The sequence below is a fragment of the Lemur catta genome, chromosome 3 (genome assembly GCF_020740605.2).
Source record: "Lemur catta isolate mLemCat1 chromosome 3, mLemCat1.pri, whole genome shotgun sequence".
NCBI lineage: Eukaryota > Metazoa > Chordata > Mammalia > Primates > Lemuridae > Lemur > Lemur catta.
The window spans coordinates 66,834,778-66,847,375 of NC_059130.1; the positions used below are offsets into that span (position 1 = coordinate 66,834,778).

General features: G+C 42.3%; 1 protein-coding gene across 1 annotated transcript in view; it reads right to left on the reverse strand.

The window, feature by feature from the left end:
• The window catches only part of ST6GALNAC5 (ST6 N-acetylgalactosaminide alpha-2,6-sialyltransferase 5), a 152,775-nt gene extending 141,312 nt beyond the window's left edge, over window positions 1-11,463 (reverse strand). The window contains exons 1-2 of the mRNA XM_045547722.1: window positions 11,217-11,463; window positions 10,183-10,404 (exon numbers count right to left, since the gene is read on the reverse strand). Coding sequence (XP_045403678.1) covers window positions 10,183-10,404; window positions 11,217-11,231 — 237 coding nt within the window. The 5' untranslated portion in view covers window positions 11,232-11,463. The remainder of the gene's footprint in view (window positions 1-10,182; window positions 10,405-11,216) is intronic.
• Between the last annotated feature and the right edge of the window lie 1,135 nt (window positions 11,464-12,598).

Sequence of the window (12,598 nt, forward strand, 5' to 3'; positions counted from 1 at the left end):
AATTGCCCATAAATAACTGTGGTATTCTGTCTGTGACAGCAGCACAAAATGAACTCTTAATAAAAGAAGGCTTCACTACTGCAGGTCCGTTCAGTTGGGATACTATGTTCTCCGTGAGATCTTTTTCTGACTTTTAGTTCTGAACTTTTGGATTAGAAACCCGTCACATTTCAAGCTAAGCCCCGAACCACCCCCAGTCGTTGATGAGAGCAATGGGCATAACTCTTCACGGAATTAGTGATGGTGACAACACCAGGGCAAAGCTTCGCTCAGTGCGGCTGGCAACATACGTAAGTCCCTACCATCCTCTTTCCCTTTTCTGTGTTCTGATACAAGTCGCACATTATCACTTCCCATGCTTTGATTGTTCAAAACTTGTACAAGCGGAATAAAAATGAAACAAACCAGCTTTATGGCTTTCAGTGCCGAGTGGGAGGCAGGTACCACTTCAGGTAATGCAGGACAACTTGGCTACATCCCTGACAGCAGCCTGGCAGGTGTGCCATTGCCATGTAACTCCAAATATGGGCCCCACAAACTAGAGTTCATTCTGATGGATACATTTCTGCTTCCAAGCAAATGCTTTTGAATGAATTAGGAACCAGATTCCCTCTTGACAAATTTTACATTACATCATGGCCAATTTCCTTCTGATGCAACTGAAATGGAAACTTTACTTTCCTTACAAGTTGTTAACAAACTTAAGTGATTTAAAAGAATGATAATTGCTCTCTCTATAGATACGTGGGAAATGAAAGAAGAGTAAAATCACTCTATCCAATATTTCCAACAGATCTATACCTGGTAAGATTTATTATATAACAGTCTCCCCAACAAAGGTATTCTAGAATGAAGTCTCCCCCTTCCCCCACCCTGTAGAACTGTTACCTAGTAAAGTTTCTGCCAGCACACTTACTCCACACCCCACTTTCTCTGCTGCAGGTGGAAGGTTTAACTCTTGTTGCTGCCGGTCTGCATTCTGGAGTCTCCACAAACAGCTTGCTTTAGCCCTAACCGTAACACCACTGTTTTGCTCAAGTCAGTATGTGGTATTAAGATACACGGCAAGGTTCAAAATTAGACAAAGTTGAAGTGCCATCTGGGATCATTCTCAGATTCTCTTCACCAACTATTTTGAGGCAATCTTGAACCAAAACCCGTCTGCTGTTGGAGGAGCTGTGTTCAGACTGCCTGCACAGACCCAGCGGGGTGGGCAGTCAAGGAACCTAGGGCAGGCAGAAACCTTAGGTGTCTTTATCCTCTGGCCACCAGTGTCACTTACTCAGCCCACAGCGACAGTCTGCTAACTGGTCCCTCTTCCTACAACCTAGAACCACTCCAACCTCTGCCACACCAAAGCCAGGGTGAGCCACTGAAACACACATCTAATGGAGTGACTCCTCCAGGTTACTTTTTAAAGACTTCCCCAGTGTTTACTGCAGGATAAAAACCAATCTCTGTAGCATGTGAGTATTTCTATTCAAATCTGCACTGTAACTTTATGTCTGTTTCTTTCCCTCTCCCAATAGATGTAAGTTTCATGGAGTTATGGATGGCATCTTATTCATCATTCCTTGCCTCCTGGGTCCTGACCACAATGCCAGGTATATAGTAGGCACACAATATTATTAATAAAGGGGGGAATCAATGGGTATAGTTTAACCTCCTCTTCCTCAGATTACTCAAGGCTAGAAGTTCTATGACTTGCCAAAGAGCTGACAACAAGGAAAAGGCTTGGGAGTGTCCCCCTGGCTCCCATGACATCATAAAATCCTCAAACATGAGCAGTATTGCATCTCAACATCTGGTCAACCATTGTGGAAAAGTCAGCAAATGTTGCTCTGTATTTAAAGAGGGAGCAGAAATTAAAGATGTACATACATGACACACACAGGAGGTCCTTCTGCCCCTACATATCATTCCTGCCCATTCCTGTGATTAATAAGTCTATTAGCCAGGCTTGGTCAACTCTCTTCATATTACATATAATTACATACAACAGGACTCTTCGCACCCAATATTGAAGAAAGATTTACTCAGCTTTGCCATGTCTGAGATACAGTTTTAGGTTCTAGAGATACCACGATAGGTAAGTTATATTCTTGGTCTGAAGAAGGTAGAGTCTAGTTAGAGAGACAAACATGCAGAAAGATAACTGCAATATTATGTGATTAGAAGCATGTATAAGATACAAAGAATATTTCAGGACTTACCAAAGTATAGTAATTATAACATTTATTTCCTCCACTGATTTTCTGTGGGCAGGGCCTAACTAGGTCCTTCACCTTGTTTCCTCCCCTGTGTCTAACACACAGTAGGTATGCAGCCAGTATGTGACTGATTGGCTGATATGCAGGTGGCATAGAGAATGTTGGGTCTATTCTGCACAGAGGTTGCAGCTGGGAAAACTTCAGAAAGGAGATGCTTCAGCTAGATCTTAATGAGTGATTAGTTCTCTACCTGGTGGATAAAAGGGGCAAGGATACTCCTTGCCAAAGGAAAAGAAATGTGAAACAGCAAGCTGTGTTTTTTGGGTGGGTGGAGCCCAGGGCTGGGCGTGGCTGTGGGGGTGGGGTTGGAGAAGTAGGCCGGGCAGACCCTACTGGGCCTCGTGAGCCTTCCTGAGGAGTCTGAACTTCAATCCTCTAGGCCATGGGAAGCCACTGGAAACACACAAGGAACATGAACAGATATGTAAATTGGAAATGCAATAATGCTTGCAGTTTAGTCAGCGGAGATGTCCCATATGTGCAATTAATTTCCAGAATATGCTTTCTTATTAAAAAATTGTTTAACACTGCATTTCATTTTGCCAGAGTATACTCAGACTCTGTGAGGTTCCCAGGAACTCTACGGACACCTCCTTAGCCATTAAGAGGGAATGTAATAAAAAAGTTTCCTTTTCATACTGAGCTATAGCAACGATCAAGGTTAATTTTCCCTACCATAGGTAAAATAGTTTCTTATTTGCCTAAAGTAATTCTATCCCAGAGTATTACATCTCAGAATTTAGGGAGAGTCAATGATATTTGCAGAATGGCGGTTCTTCAAACACTTGGTTAACTGAGTCTCCTGATGATGTTTTCTTCCCCACTGTGGAGAAGGTAATTCAGCTAAATGAGTGGCCTGGTCATAGCACTTTCTGCAAATAATTAAACATGACACTCCTTTTTGGCTTGGTTTACTACTCTGATTTGCAAATTGTCCCAATTACATTAGTACCATGCATATTATGCAGCCTCTGGAGTACCCATTGCAAAGTCAGTCATTGGGGGAAGGTTCTTTTTAACCATCCAGAAGCATATTCCCATATTCATTTCAGAATAATAGGATGTTTAAATATTTATTTCTTTCCAATAACTGGATAGGCCTAGGCTCTTCATTTTAATAAATTCTGTCCAAATCGTGTTGAGTCACTGCTTCAAGGATATTGGCACTGAATTTCCCTTATGGTAATGATGTTCACATCAGAGACCCGCATTTCACCCCTAGCTCTGCCACTAACCAGCAACCTTGGGAAAATCATACAACCACTTGTGAATTCCTTTTGATGATTTTAAGTTTTCCTTCTAGCTCTAAAATTCTGAGTATGTTTTAAGAGATCTGATTAGTACTAGAAGGTAGAAATGAATTAGTTACAGAACTACAAATTGTGGCAGGAAAAATTGATATTTATGATGTGCAGCTATTCCTTTTCAGCAACTCCAAATGGTCAGAAACTCTTGAGGCAGGCTTATTTCAGAAGAAATTTAAAATCCTTATATAGGGATACTCATTTATTCGACAAGTATTAATTGAAGACCCATCATATGCCAGACATTATGTTAAAGGCTGAGAATACAATGACTAAGAAAGAGAAAGAAATCCCCAGCCTCCAAGAGTTCATAGTCTAGTGGGGAAGGCAGACAATTTTACACAAGAAATAACAATAAACCAGAATAAGTATTACCATGGGATGCCAGCTATGAAGACAAAAGAAATAGTTTAGATCAAACCTGGGCTATAAGTCAGGGAAGGCTTCCCTGCAGATGGTTTGTCTAAGCTGAGAATATGCATCCCTGTGATTTTTATTTAGGAAATAATATTGAATAGAGTATGCAATAAAAATATTTATTTGTCCCAGGACCAGACTAAGTGTTTAAGACTAAAAGAGCTTGTGGAGAAGAATCTGAGTACATCTCATAAATGCATCTACCCTCCAAAATTTTACCAATCATTTGATCATAAATTCTCTGACTCTAAAGGGAATTCTCTTGGATCAAGTTCAAGGGTATGGGTGATAACATTATTTAAGAGAAATTCCTTGTCTTTCTATACTTAAGATCCTACACAGCTGCTAAAAGAGGATAGAATAGGTGAATAGGAGGTTTTCTGGAATGACTGTGTTTTAATTTATCAAAGTTCTTTCTAATTTTTAATCTCTCATAGTCCTAGTATTTGCAGGACAGGAATTATACTGCACTGCCACATGACCCTAGAGATTATGGAAATTAATCTCTATAACAGGTGACATGTTTCTAGGACAGACCTAATTGCAAATATTCTGTGGCCGACACAATTATATTCACATTCATCATAGCATAAGTTATGAGATTTAGCTTGGTGAAGATGGTCACCATATGTTACAAAGAGAGCTGAAACCAGATTCAACTTCAAGAGTGCAGGAGATACTATGTCATGCCAAAAGAAAAGCATAAAGAAACCTAATATTTTCAATTTAAAATCAATCCAGTTTGAAGTTGCTTTGATATCCAAGTTGTCTACTAATTATTCATTGGATGTCATACATACACACACAAACACATATATGGGGCTAATGAATAATAAAATGTTAGTTTGAAAGCTTTACAAACTCCTGAGGTAATAACAATATCTAACTTATGTTATAGAGGAAGAAAGATCCCAGAAATTGCCTCCGTTTTAGTGTCAGTGCCTTGATTTATTGTTTCTTGGTTTCATATTATTATTTAGTAATTGCTTTATTATTTAACTTTTCTTGCTTCTTCATCTTTTCCCCCCAATTAGATCAAAGGTTCTTTGTGAGTAGGATTGTATTCTTCCTCCAGAATGCCCAATTTTCAAACCATTTGGCCTTCAATGAGTAATCACTAACGGCTTGATTAGTTCAAAAACCAGAAACAAATTAGCTACAGAACTACACTTCACTACACTCCGTAATGATGTAAAACATATCAAACAGCATTTCTCAAACTTTAATGTGTACAAGAATTATAAAGAAAGTTTATTAAAACATAGATTCCTAAATTCTATTCACAAGTGTTCTTTTGTCTTAAATCACTTTCTCCTCTTCCTCTCTATTATTACTTTCTTAGCAAAACAAATTTAGAAAACATGAGACTTGGCCCCTGGTTCTGTGCTGATATTTCTTCTAGAGAAAAAACTTCACATAGATGAAGTAGTTCTGTGCTTCTCTCCACCCTCACTTTCTTTTTTTCTTCAATAAATACGTATTGTTTGCCCACTAAATGCCAGGTACTGTTCTAGATCCAGGGGTTAAACTGGTCAAGATGAATAAAGGTTTTGCTGTCACAACACTTAGATTCTAGTCACAGGGAGGGCAGACAATAGACAAGTAAACTTTAACATTACTTCAGATATTGTTAAGTGTTATAAGGAAAATAAAATAGGTTAATATGACAGAGAAGGACTGTTGAGGAGGGGACTATTTAAAGTGTGGTCCACAAGAAGATAATATGTGGCCTGAGGATTGAAAGACCGGAAGGAACCAACCATACAAAAGATTTCGGGGGAAGAGCTTTCCAGGAAGACAGAACAGCAGATGCAAAGGACTTGGGGCAGAATGGGTGTCCAAGGATCAGCAAGAAAGCCAGCATGCCTGGAACGTGAGAGGGAGCCAGTTCAAACTCAGCTACCAGGTATAAGAGGGCAGAGGTATCTTGGTATTACCCCTGTGAGAAGCTGGAAAAATGTTCCTGGCTGTCCTGGAATTAAAGAAGTTTACGTGTTTCAATAAATGTTATATAAACACTTCTGTTAAAAGCAACCATATTACTGCAACTCTTCACCTGTGAAAAATAGTTTATTTCATGATTCCTTTTGGTTGATGCCTTCTGGTAACAGAGTTTTATCATCATCGGCAGATTAAATTTTGTAATATATGAGCACTGAAAATTAGCTCACTTTGAATTTCCTTGAGATCCAAATGATTTATCATTCATTGGATGACTCAAATGTCATAAATAGAGTCTAATAAATGGTATAAACTTGTGTTTGAGAATTTATATGCTTTTATAAAGGAGGAATAATTATTCCATCATTTCAGAATAAGTTATGTGGCATGCACCTAAATTCTACCTTTGAATTATTTTCAATTCCTGTATTGACTTGTCTTATCACTCCAATTGGACATCTACCAATTAACAGTAATAATGCTATTACCACTAAGCAGTTTTGATTTGTCTGAATAACTGAGTGGCTAAAGAAAGAAAGAACCAAGGACAAGCATATTATTGGTATGTGTAAAGTCCATCCCTGGGGGCTACTTCTGAAGCCAGGAGATAGCTGCTCGGCCTCAGAACCCATTGATCACTGTCCTTCTGTAAGCCATCTCAGAAAAGGGCATCCCAGGTGACAGTGGGCCTTCTGTGATAAGGGCTTGTCCATTGGAAATGGGAATCAGCTCAGAGTTTCATTTCACAGGGTGAACCAGATGGCAAATGACTTTATCTACCCAGACCAGATCCAGACTAGAAACTGAATTGCATTCTCTGTCTCTTTTCACACTGCTGTTAAGATGTGGAGCTTTCCTAAGGGTTGCTTGATTTAATAGGGGTGTGTGTATGTGTGTGTGTGTGTGTGTGTGTGTGTGTGTGTGCGTGCGTGCGTGCATTTTAGTTTGGTTATACATTATGCTGCACCTCTAAATGCAGAAGTTTCTCAAAGCCATGAAAATTGGCTTCTTTACTTGTTTTGGGTCACTTTGGTTAGAGATCAATGGCTTCCAAAAATGGGGACAAGGAGAATAATGGCAGAATACAGATAGAGTAGCTGCAGTGATAGACATGTAACGAGATAGAAATGAGATGGTGGAACATTTGTGGGGAAAAGGTCTGGGAAGAGGGATTGGGAAAGAAGAGAAAGACTCTATCTAACAGAAAATGAAATGCCTTCATTATCACAAGAAAGTCTGAGTAGCCTTCATTTAGTCATCCTGGAATGACAACTGCAGCTCACATCGTTTTGTGAAAGAGGAAGCAGGGAATACAACGACCATGGAAAGTGATATTTTAAGCTTCAACACATGCTGCTCATCTCTGACTTGACTTGTAGCATATCTTTCAACAAAAGCACATAGTGATTTAATCTCAATAGTAATTCAGTCTACAGCCATATGAGACAAGACTATCATTGCAGACAGGCTGTAATTTGTGAAATTCAGGTGCTAGGGATTAGGACCACCTGTTGAATTTAATCTTGGAGTTATAATGTTAATAACATCATGAAACTGAACATAAACACTACATATTTATCAGTCTTTGGGACCTCCAGCTAGGGAGGTGTGAACGTGTTTCTAAATAATATCTGTAACTCTCTCCAGACTCTGTAAGTCAATGGCAAATAAAAAGTCTGTTGGATTCTGATTCAATATGCAGCAGCATATGGCTTAGTGGTCATCACGTTCTGCATATCCTATAATTTTTCAGAGGCCTGATGTGAGAGTGAAAAAATAAGCAATCTGAGTATCATCTGGCACTATAATAAGAATAGAAAAGCTTTCATTTCTTGCTCTCTCCTGTGTTAATTGAAAAAAAATTCCTAGCAGTATTCTAACAAATGATTTCTACCTCTGCCTAAGCAAGACTACAGAAGATCTCAGATAAATCTAATTAAAAAGCAACTTTTTTAGAGAAAATAAACAACACTTCACACACACCTTCAAATGGCCATGGGAAATGGACCTCTGTCCAATTTCCAGCAGGCTAAATGACAGCAGTGACGAGGATCAGTGAATGCATTTTGAGTAGTTTACATTTAGTTTGGTGGGACAGTTGGGATAATGCCTAAAGAGAAGGCATAAGTTTTAATATTTACATTTGTTCCTTTGCTTGGGGTGAGGCAAGCTCCCTTGCAACCTTTGGGCATGAAATTTTGTGAGATGTTGGTTTTCCACAAAAGAATTTCATTGATACTGAAAATTATCTGCAAAGACCTTCCTCTGCTAAGAATTCCAATGACATTTACAACAATATTTATCATTCATATAGCACTTCACAGTTTATAAAACCCCTTTACTACAGATTATTTCAATTTCCCACATAGAGTTTCAAGATGTTTTCCAAAATAGAAATGCGCTATTCTTCATTTTAATGAAGTAATGCTCTGATATATTGAGAATGGAATCAAACATATTTGTGTGAATAAAAATCGTTTTGAAAATGAGCACAAAGGCGCTATACTTTGTATTAAGCTATCAATAGCTGATGTCTGTCTGGACCTAAAACACAGGAAGAAAAGTATTAGGAATATTGGCCCAAAAGCAGATAGAAGCTTTCAGCAAATTTACCTTTTGACACCCTATTAATCAAAGCTTCAGAAGTGTTAGATAGCTATTTCTACTAAATAATAGCCATGAAAATCCACAAGTTCAATATATCCATCACACCCCAGTTACACATAAACACCACATCCATCCACAGCCAGAAGCCAATGTCTAAACTTTGCTAGAACTCCAGCCCTTATTGGTTGCTTGCACATGCAGATACAAGGTGTGTAATCAATCAACAACTAAGAGAGAAAACTGAAGCTGTAATTGTAAACCTGATGGCTCTCTGCTTTTGGATTTTAAGAGTCTACCAATATCTCATCCCCCAACCCCAGCTCTGCCAAGGGAAAAAAAAAATCACTTCATAATGAAATCACTCCCTCCTTTTTGCTTCCCTAAGTTCTTCCCAGTGCAAGTTCCACCTTTTCAAAGAAACTTTCCTTGATCCTTCCAGAGGAGTGATCTTTCTCATTTCTGCACCCCTACAACACTGTTTATATTAAATATCTAACATTTTACTATATATTTGTATCTATCAGTTTATCAGTCTGTACACATTTCATGACATATTGTTTTTCCTCAGGCATATAAAGACTCCTGAGGCTGAGTCCTGCCTTAAATTCTTTGATGCCCTTCAAATCCTTAGGTTTATGCATTGTACAGGTGAGTGGCAGTATTTTGATTGTCACTTTTTAAAAAAGTTTGGCTTTTTAATGCATGGGAAGACTAATCTTTTCACAGAAAAAGAGCATCTGCTAAATATTATTGTTCACAACCACAAAATTTAGTAAAATAAAAGGTAGAATAGTTCGGAGATTTCAAGAAATCCTCTAGCTTTACAGAGCAGATACCGAGTGGAATTGCGTTTTAATAAAAACATGTTAGCAGCTGCAAATAATGAGGGATACATTTAAACTGTATCAAAATATCTCCAGAATCAGGAAACTTGATTAGGATTCTCCCAGAGGCTTCACACGCTGAGACCAGAGATTTATTATTCTGGGGGAAGGAGGCTCAATTTTTAAAAATTCATCTTATTAATTATTAGCCAAGCCATGCAGCAGCTTCCCGGAAGGCGGAGGAAAACAGGCTCCCTGTGATGAGTTTCAAGCCAATGGAAGCTGAGTTTGTGCCTCAAGCCTTCCACTCCTGCCTGGGCACCGCTCCCCAGGGCGGAGGTAACTCAGCCCAGAGCACTGCGTGGAGAGATCAGAGGGAACCCTCCAGCCTGAGCAGCAGCCGCGGCTGGCTTCGCTCCCTCTCGGGTTCCGGGTCGGCGGAACGCCCCAACTGGTACCCGCGACGCCCCCAGTTTCCTCCCACCTAGGGAGCGACCTGGCTGTCAAACCCGACGCTTCAGGAACCGGACGTCCCCCAGTAGCTGCAATTTTGGGGATCGGGGGTTCTATTTCCCGGGCCGGTTCTGTTAGGAAATCAGGCTTTAGGGTCCACTCACCTCGCCCCTATTTTCTGAAAAACTTTGCATCCTTCTCCAAATAAGAATTCCTGCCAAGTAGGAACTAGCCTACCCCATCCAGCGGGTCCACTCCCCCTTCCACCCTCTGCACGGCACCTACTCACGGTGCCTCCCAGCCCCGGGAAAGGGGGAAGTTTCAGGTGCGCGGGATCCCCGGGCCGAGCGGCGCGCGCGCCGTCACCTTGTGGTCCGCCACGCCGAGGTATCCGTCCAGCGGCCGCGGTCCCGCGGGGGCCCCGGGGCGCGGCTGGGGGCTGCTCTCCGCCGCCTGCTGCGCGCTGCCGGTCGCCGGCGCCTGCTGCTGCTGCGGGGGCCGCTGCTTCTGGCCGCCAAGGCTGCTGTACACGAGCAACAAGCTGGTGCACATGGTGGTGAGCGCTAAACACACTGCCAGACCATGGCGCTGCGGGCGGGCGGGAGAGAGCAGAGGAGAGCGGCTGAGCGCGGAGCCTGGAGGAGCGCTCCGGGCGGGGACACCTGCGTGGTGGTCACACTAGCGGGGGAGGACGGGGGCGCGGGATGTCCCGGGCCGCAGCCCCGCCGTGCGCAGCCAGGGGAGAGGCACAGTCCCCGCGCGTACGGCAGGGGATGCTCCCGGCACGTCGCTGCTCCCGGCCGCCGCCGCCGCCGCGCAGATCTCGGTAGAGGGCAGGCGGTGCGCGGCGCCCGGCTGCGGGCAGGAGAGCGCGCGGGCGGCTAGGGCAGGGGCGGGCCCGCACTTTGGGGAGGGGGCCCTCTGCCCCAGCCAAGCGGCTGGAGTCTTTAGTCCTTGCACCCCTCCTTTCCTGGGCCCCTGGGGCTTTACCTCGCTGATCCTTGCAAGTTTGAAATCCGACAAGGAAACGGAGAAAGTCTTCAAAGGTCTCCCCTCCCCGCCCCTCTTAGTTTTTGCCAGGCTGTTGCTTTTGGGCAGCGCCCTTCCCCGGAGCTATCTGCCCGCTCTTCCGTCGCTCCTCCGGCTCTCCGCCAGCCCCTCGGACCCCGCCGGAGATTCAGGAGCTTAAGCAACCCCAGTTTCCATCCTGGCTCTGGCATTCCGAGCCGGGCGGAGCTGGAGAATCGGAAGGGGACGCGGAGCAGGTGGAAAGTTGTCCCTTCATAACGGGCGACCTCGCAGCGCAGGGTTAGGCACCTCCGAGGCTCCCCCGCGCGCCCCGGGGACGCTGAGCCCGGGAGTCCCCGCCTTGCCCAGTGGAGTTGCAACAACTGACTCACCATCAAGGTCTTCATTTTGGGCACCTCTTTTGTGCGGAATCCTCAGGCACGCGCGTCCAGGGCCACTTTTTCTTGGAGGGTTTCCATGGCGGGTGATGGGGCGGAGGCGGCTCTGATCTTTCGCCCGGCGGCCGGCCGCGGCTGAGCGGGCGCTGGAGCCGCGGGGCCCGGGAAGCGCCGCTGTTGCAGAGATTAGAGACAGAATTAAAACTGAACCGGACCCTCGTAGTCTCTCAGTGATCTACACAACTGCCGCCTGCCGCCGCCGCCTGCTGGGTCCTAAAGACCTCTGCATCCCCCTCCCCGCCCCCAAATAATAATCTTTTCAACAGAGTGAAATTTCTGGGGCGAGAGAGTTAACCGTGCCACTGTACCCACTTCTTAGTCCGAGAGCTTATTTATCTTTTAAGAAGGCATCAAGTAAAAAAGGAAGGAGAACCTGATTGGATTCTGAATTGGATAGCTGTTTGAAATTTTGCAAACTAAATTTTCCGTTTTGTGAATTTGATAAAAACAAGTCACCCTCGCAAATGTCGATAGCTCTATTTACAGCATTTTTATTTATGTTCATAGTATGGAGAAATCTATCAAGAAATTATTTCCCTAAGAAATTATTATTTCAGTTTTCCAATTATACCCTTTCTAATTTTCTCTTCCCCCTTAATTTTACTTTTTAAAAATCCAGTTATTGTCATGCAATCTTTAGATCATAATATTTCATCTAAATTATTTCGTTCATTATTTGTTTTAGATATTAAAAGTTATATTTCTACCTGATCTTTGAGGCTCCTAGTGTTCATCTAAATGATTTTAAAGTTTTAAAAACATTCAGCACATCATATCTACATGATTGGTGGGACATGTAGATTCTTCCTAATTTGGATGAAGAATTTCTGGAGTTAAAGCTGCTTATGGCTCATTTCCTAAGAATCCTAAGGTCTTTGGCACTTTCCTTATGTTGGTCTCTGAATGTTACGTAACTTTACATTCAGAACTTCTATTAAAATAAAAAAAACATAATTATTATTTTGTGTTGGGAAATTCATATCAATAGCTTTTAAGGGTACTCTCTCCTCTGCTTTGAATTACAAATGGCATTTGTTAAATGTCTAATTTAGCTAAAAACATATTTCTTGTGAAATTGCTCAGTGCAAATAGTTGTCTTAATGTATTACTTAACACCTCACCTGTGGCAGCGTAATGTTAAAGATTACATTAAGATGGAAATCATCAGCGTGCCAACTGAACCATGGGCACAATAAGAGCTTTCTCAAGGCCAAAAAAGGCATTACAATCCTTTTTTAATCTTCACTAATCTATTGCTGGACTGATGATACAACAGGAACTATTTTTATCTTATGAGGCATCCTTCCATACTTAGT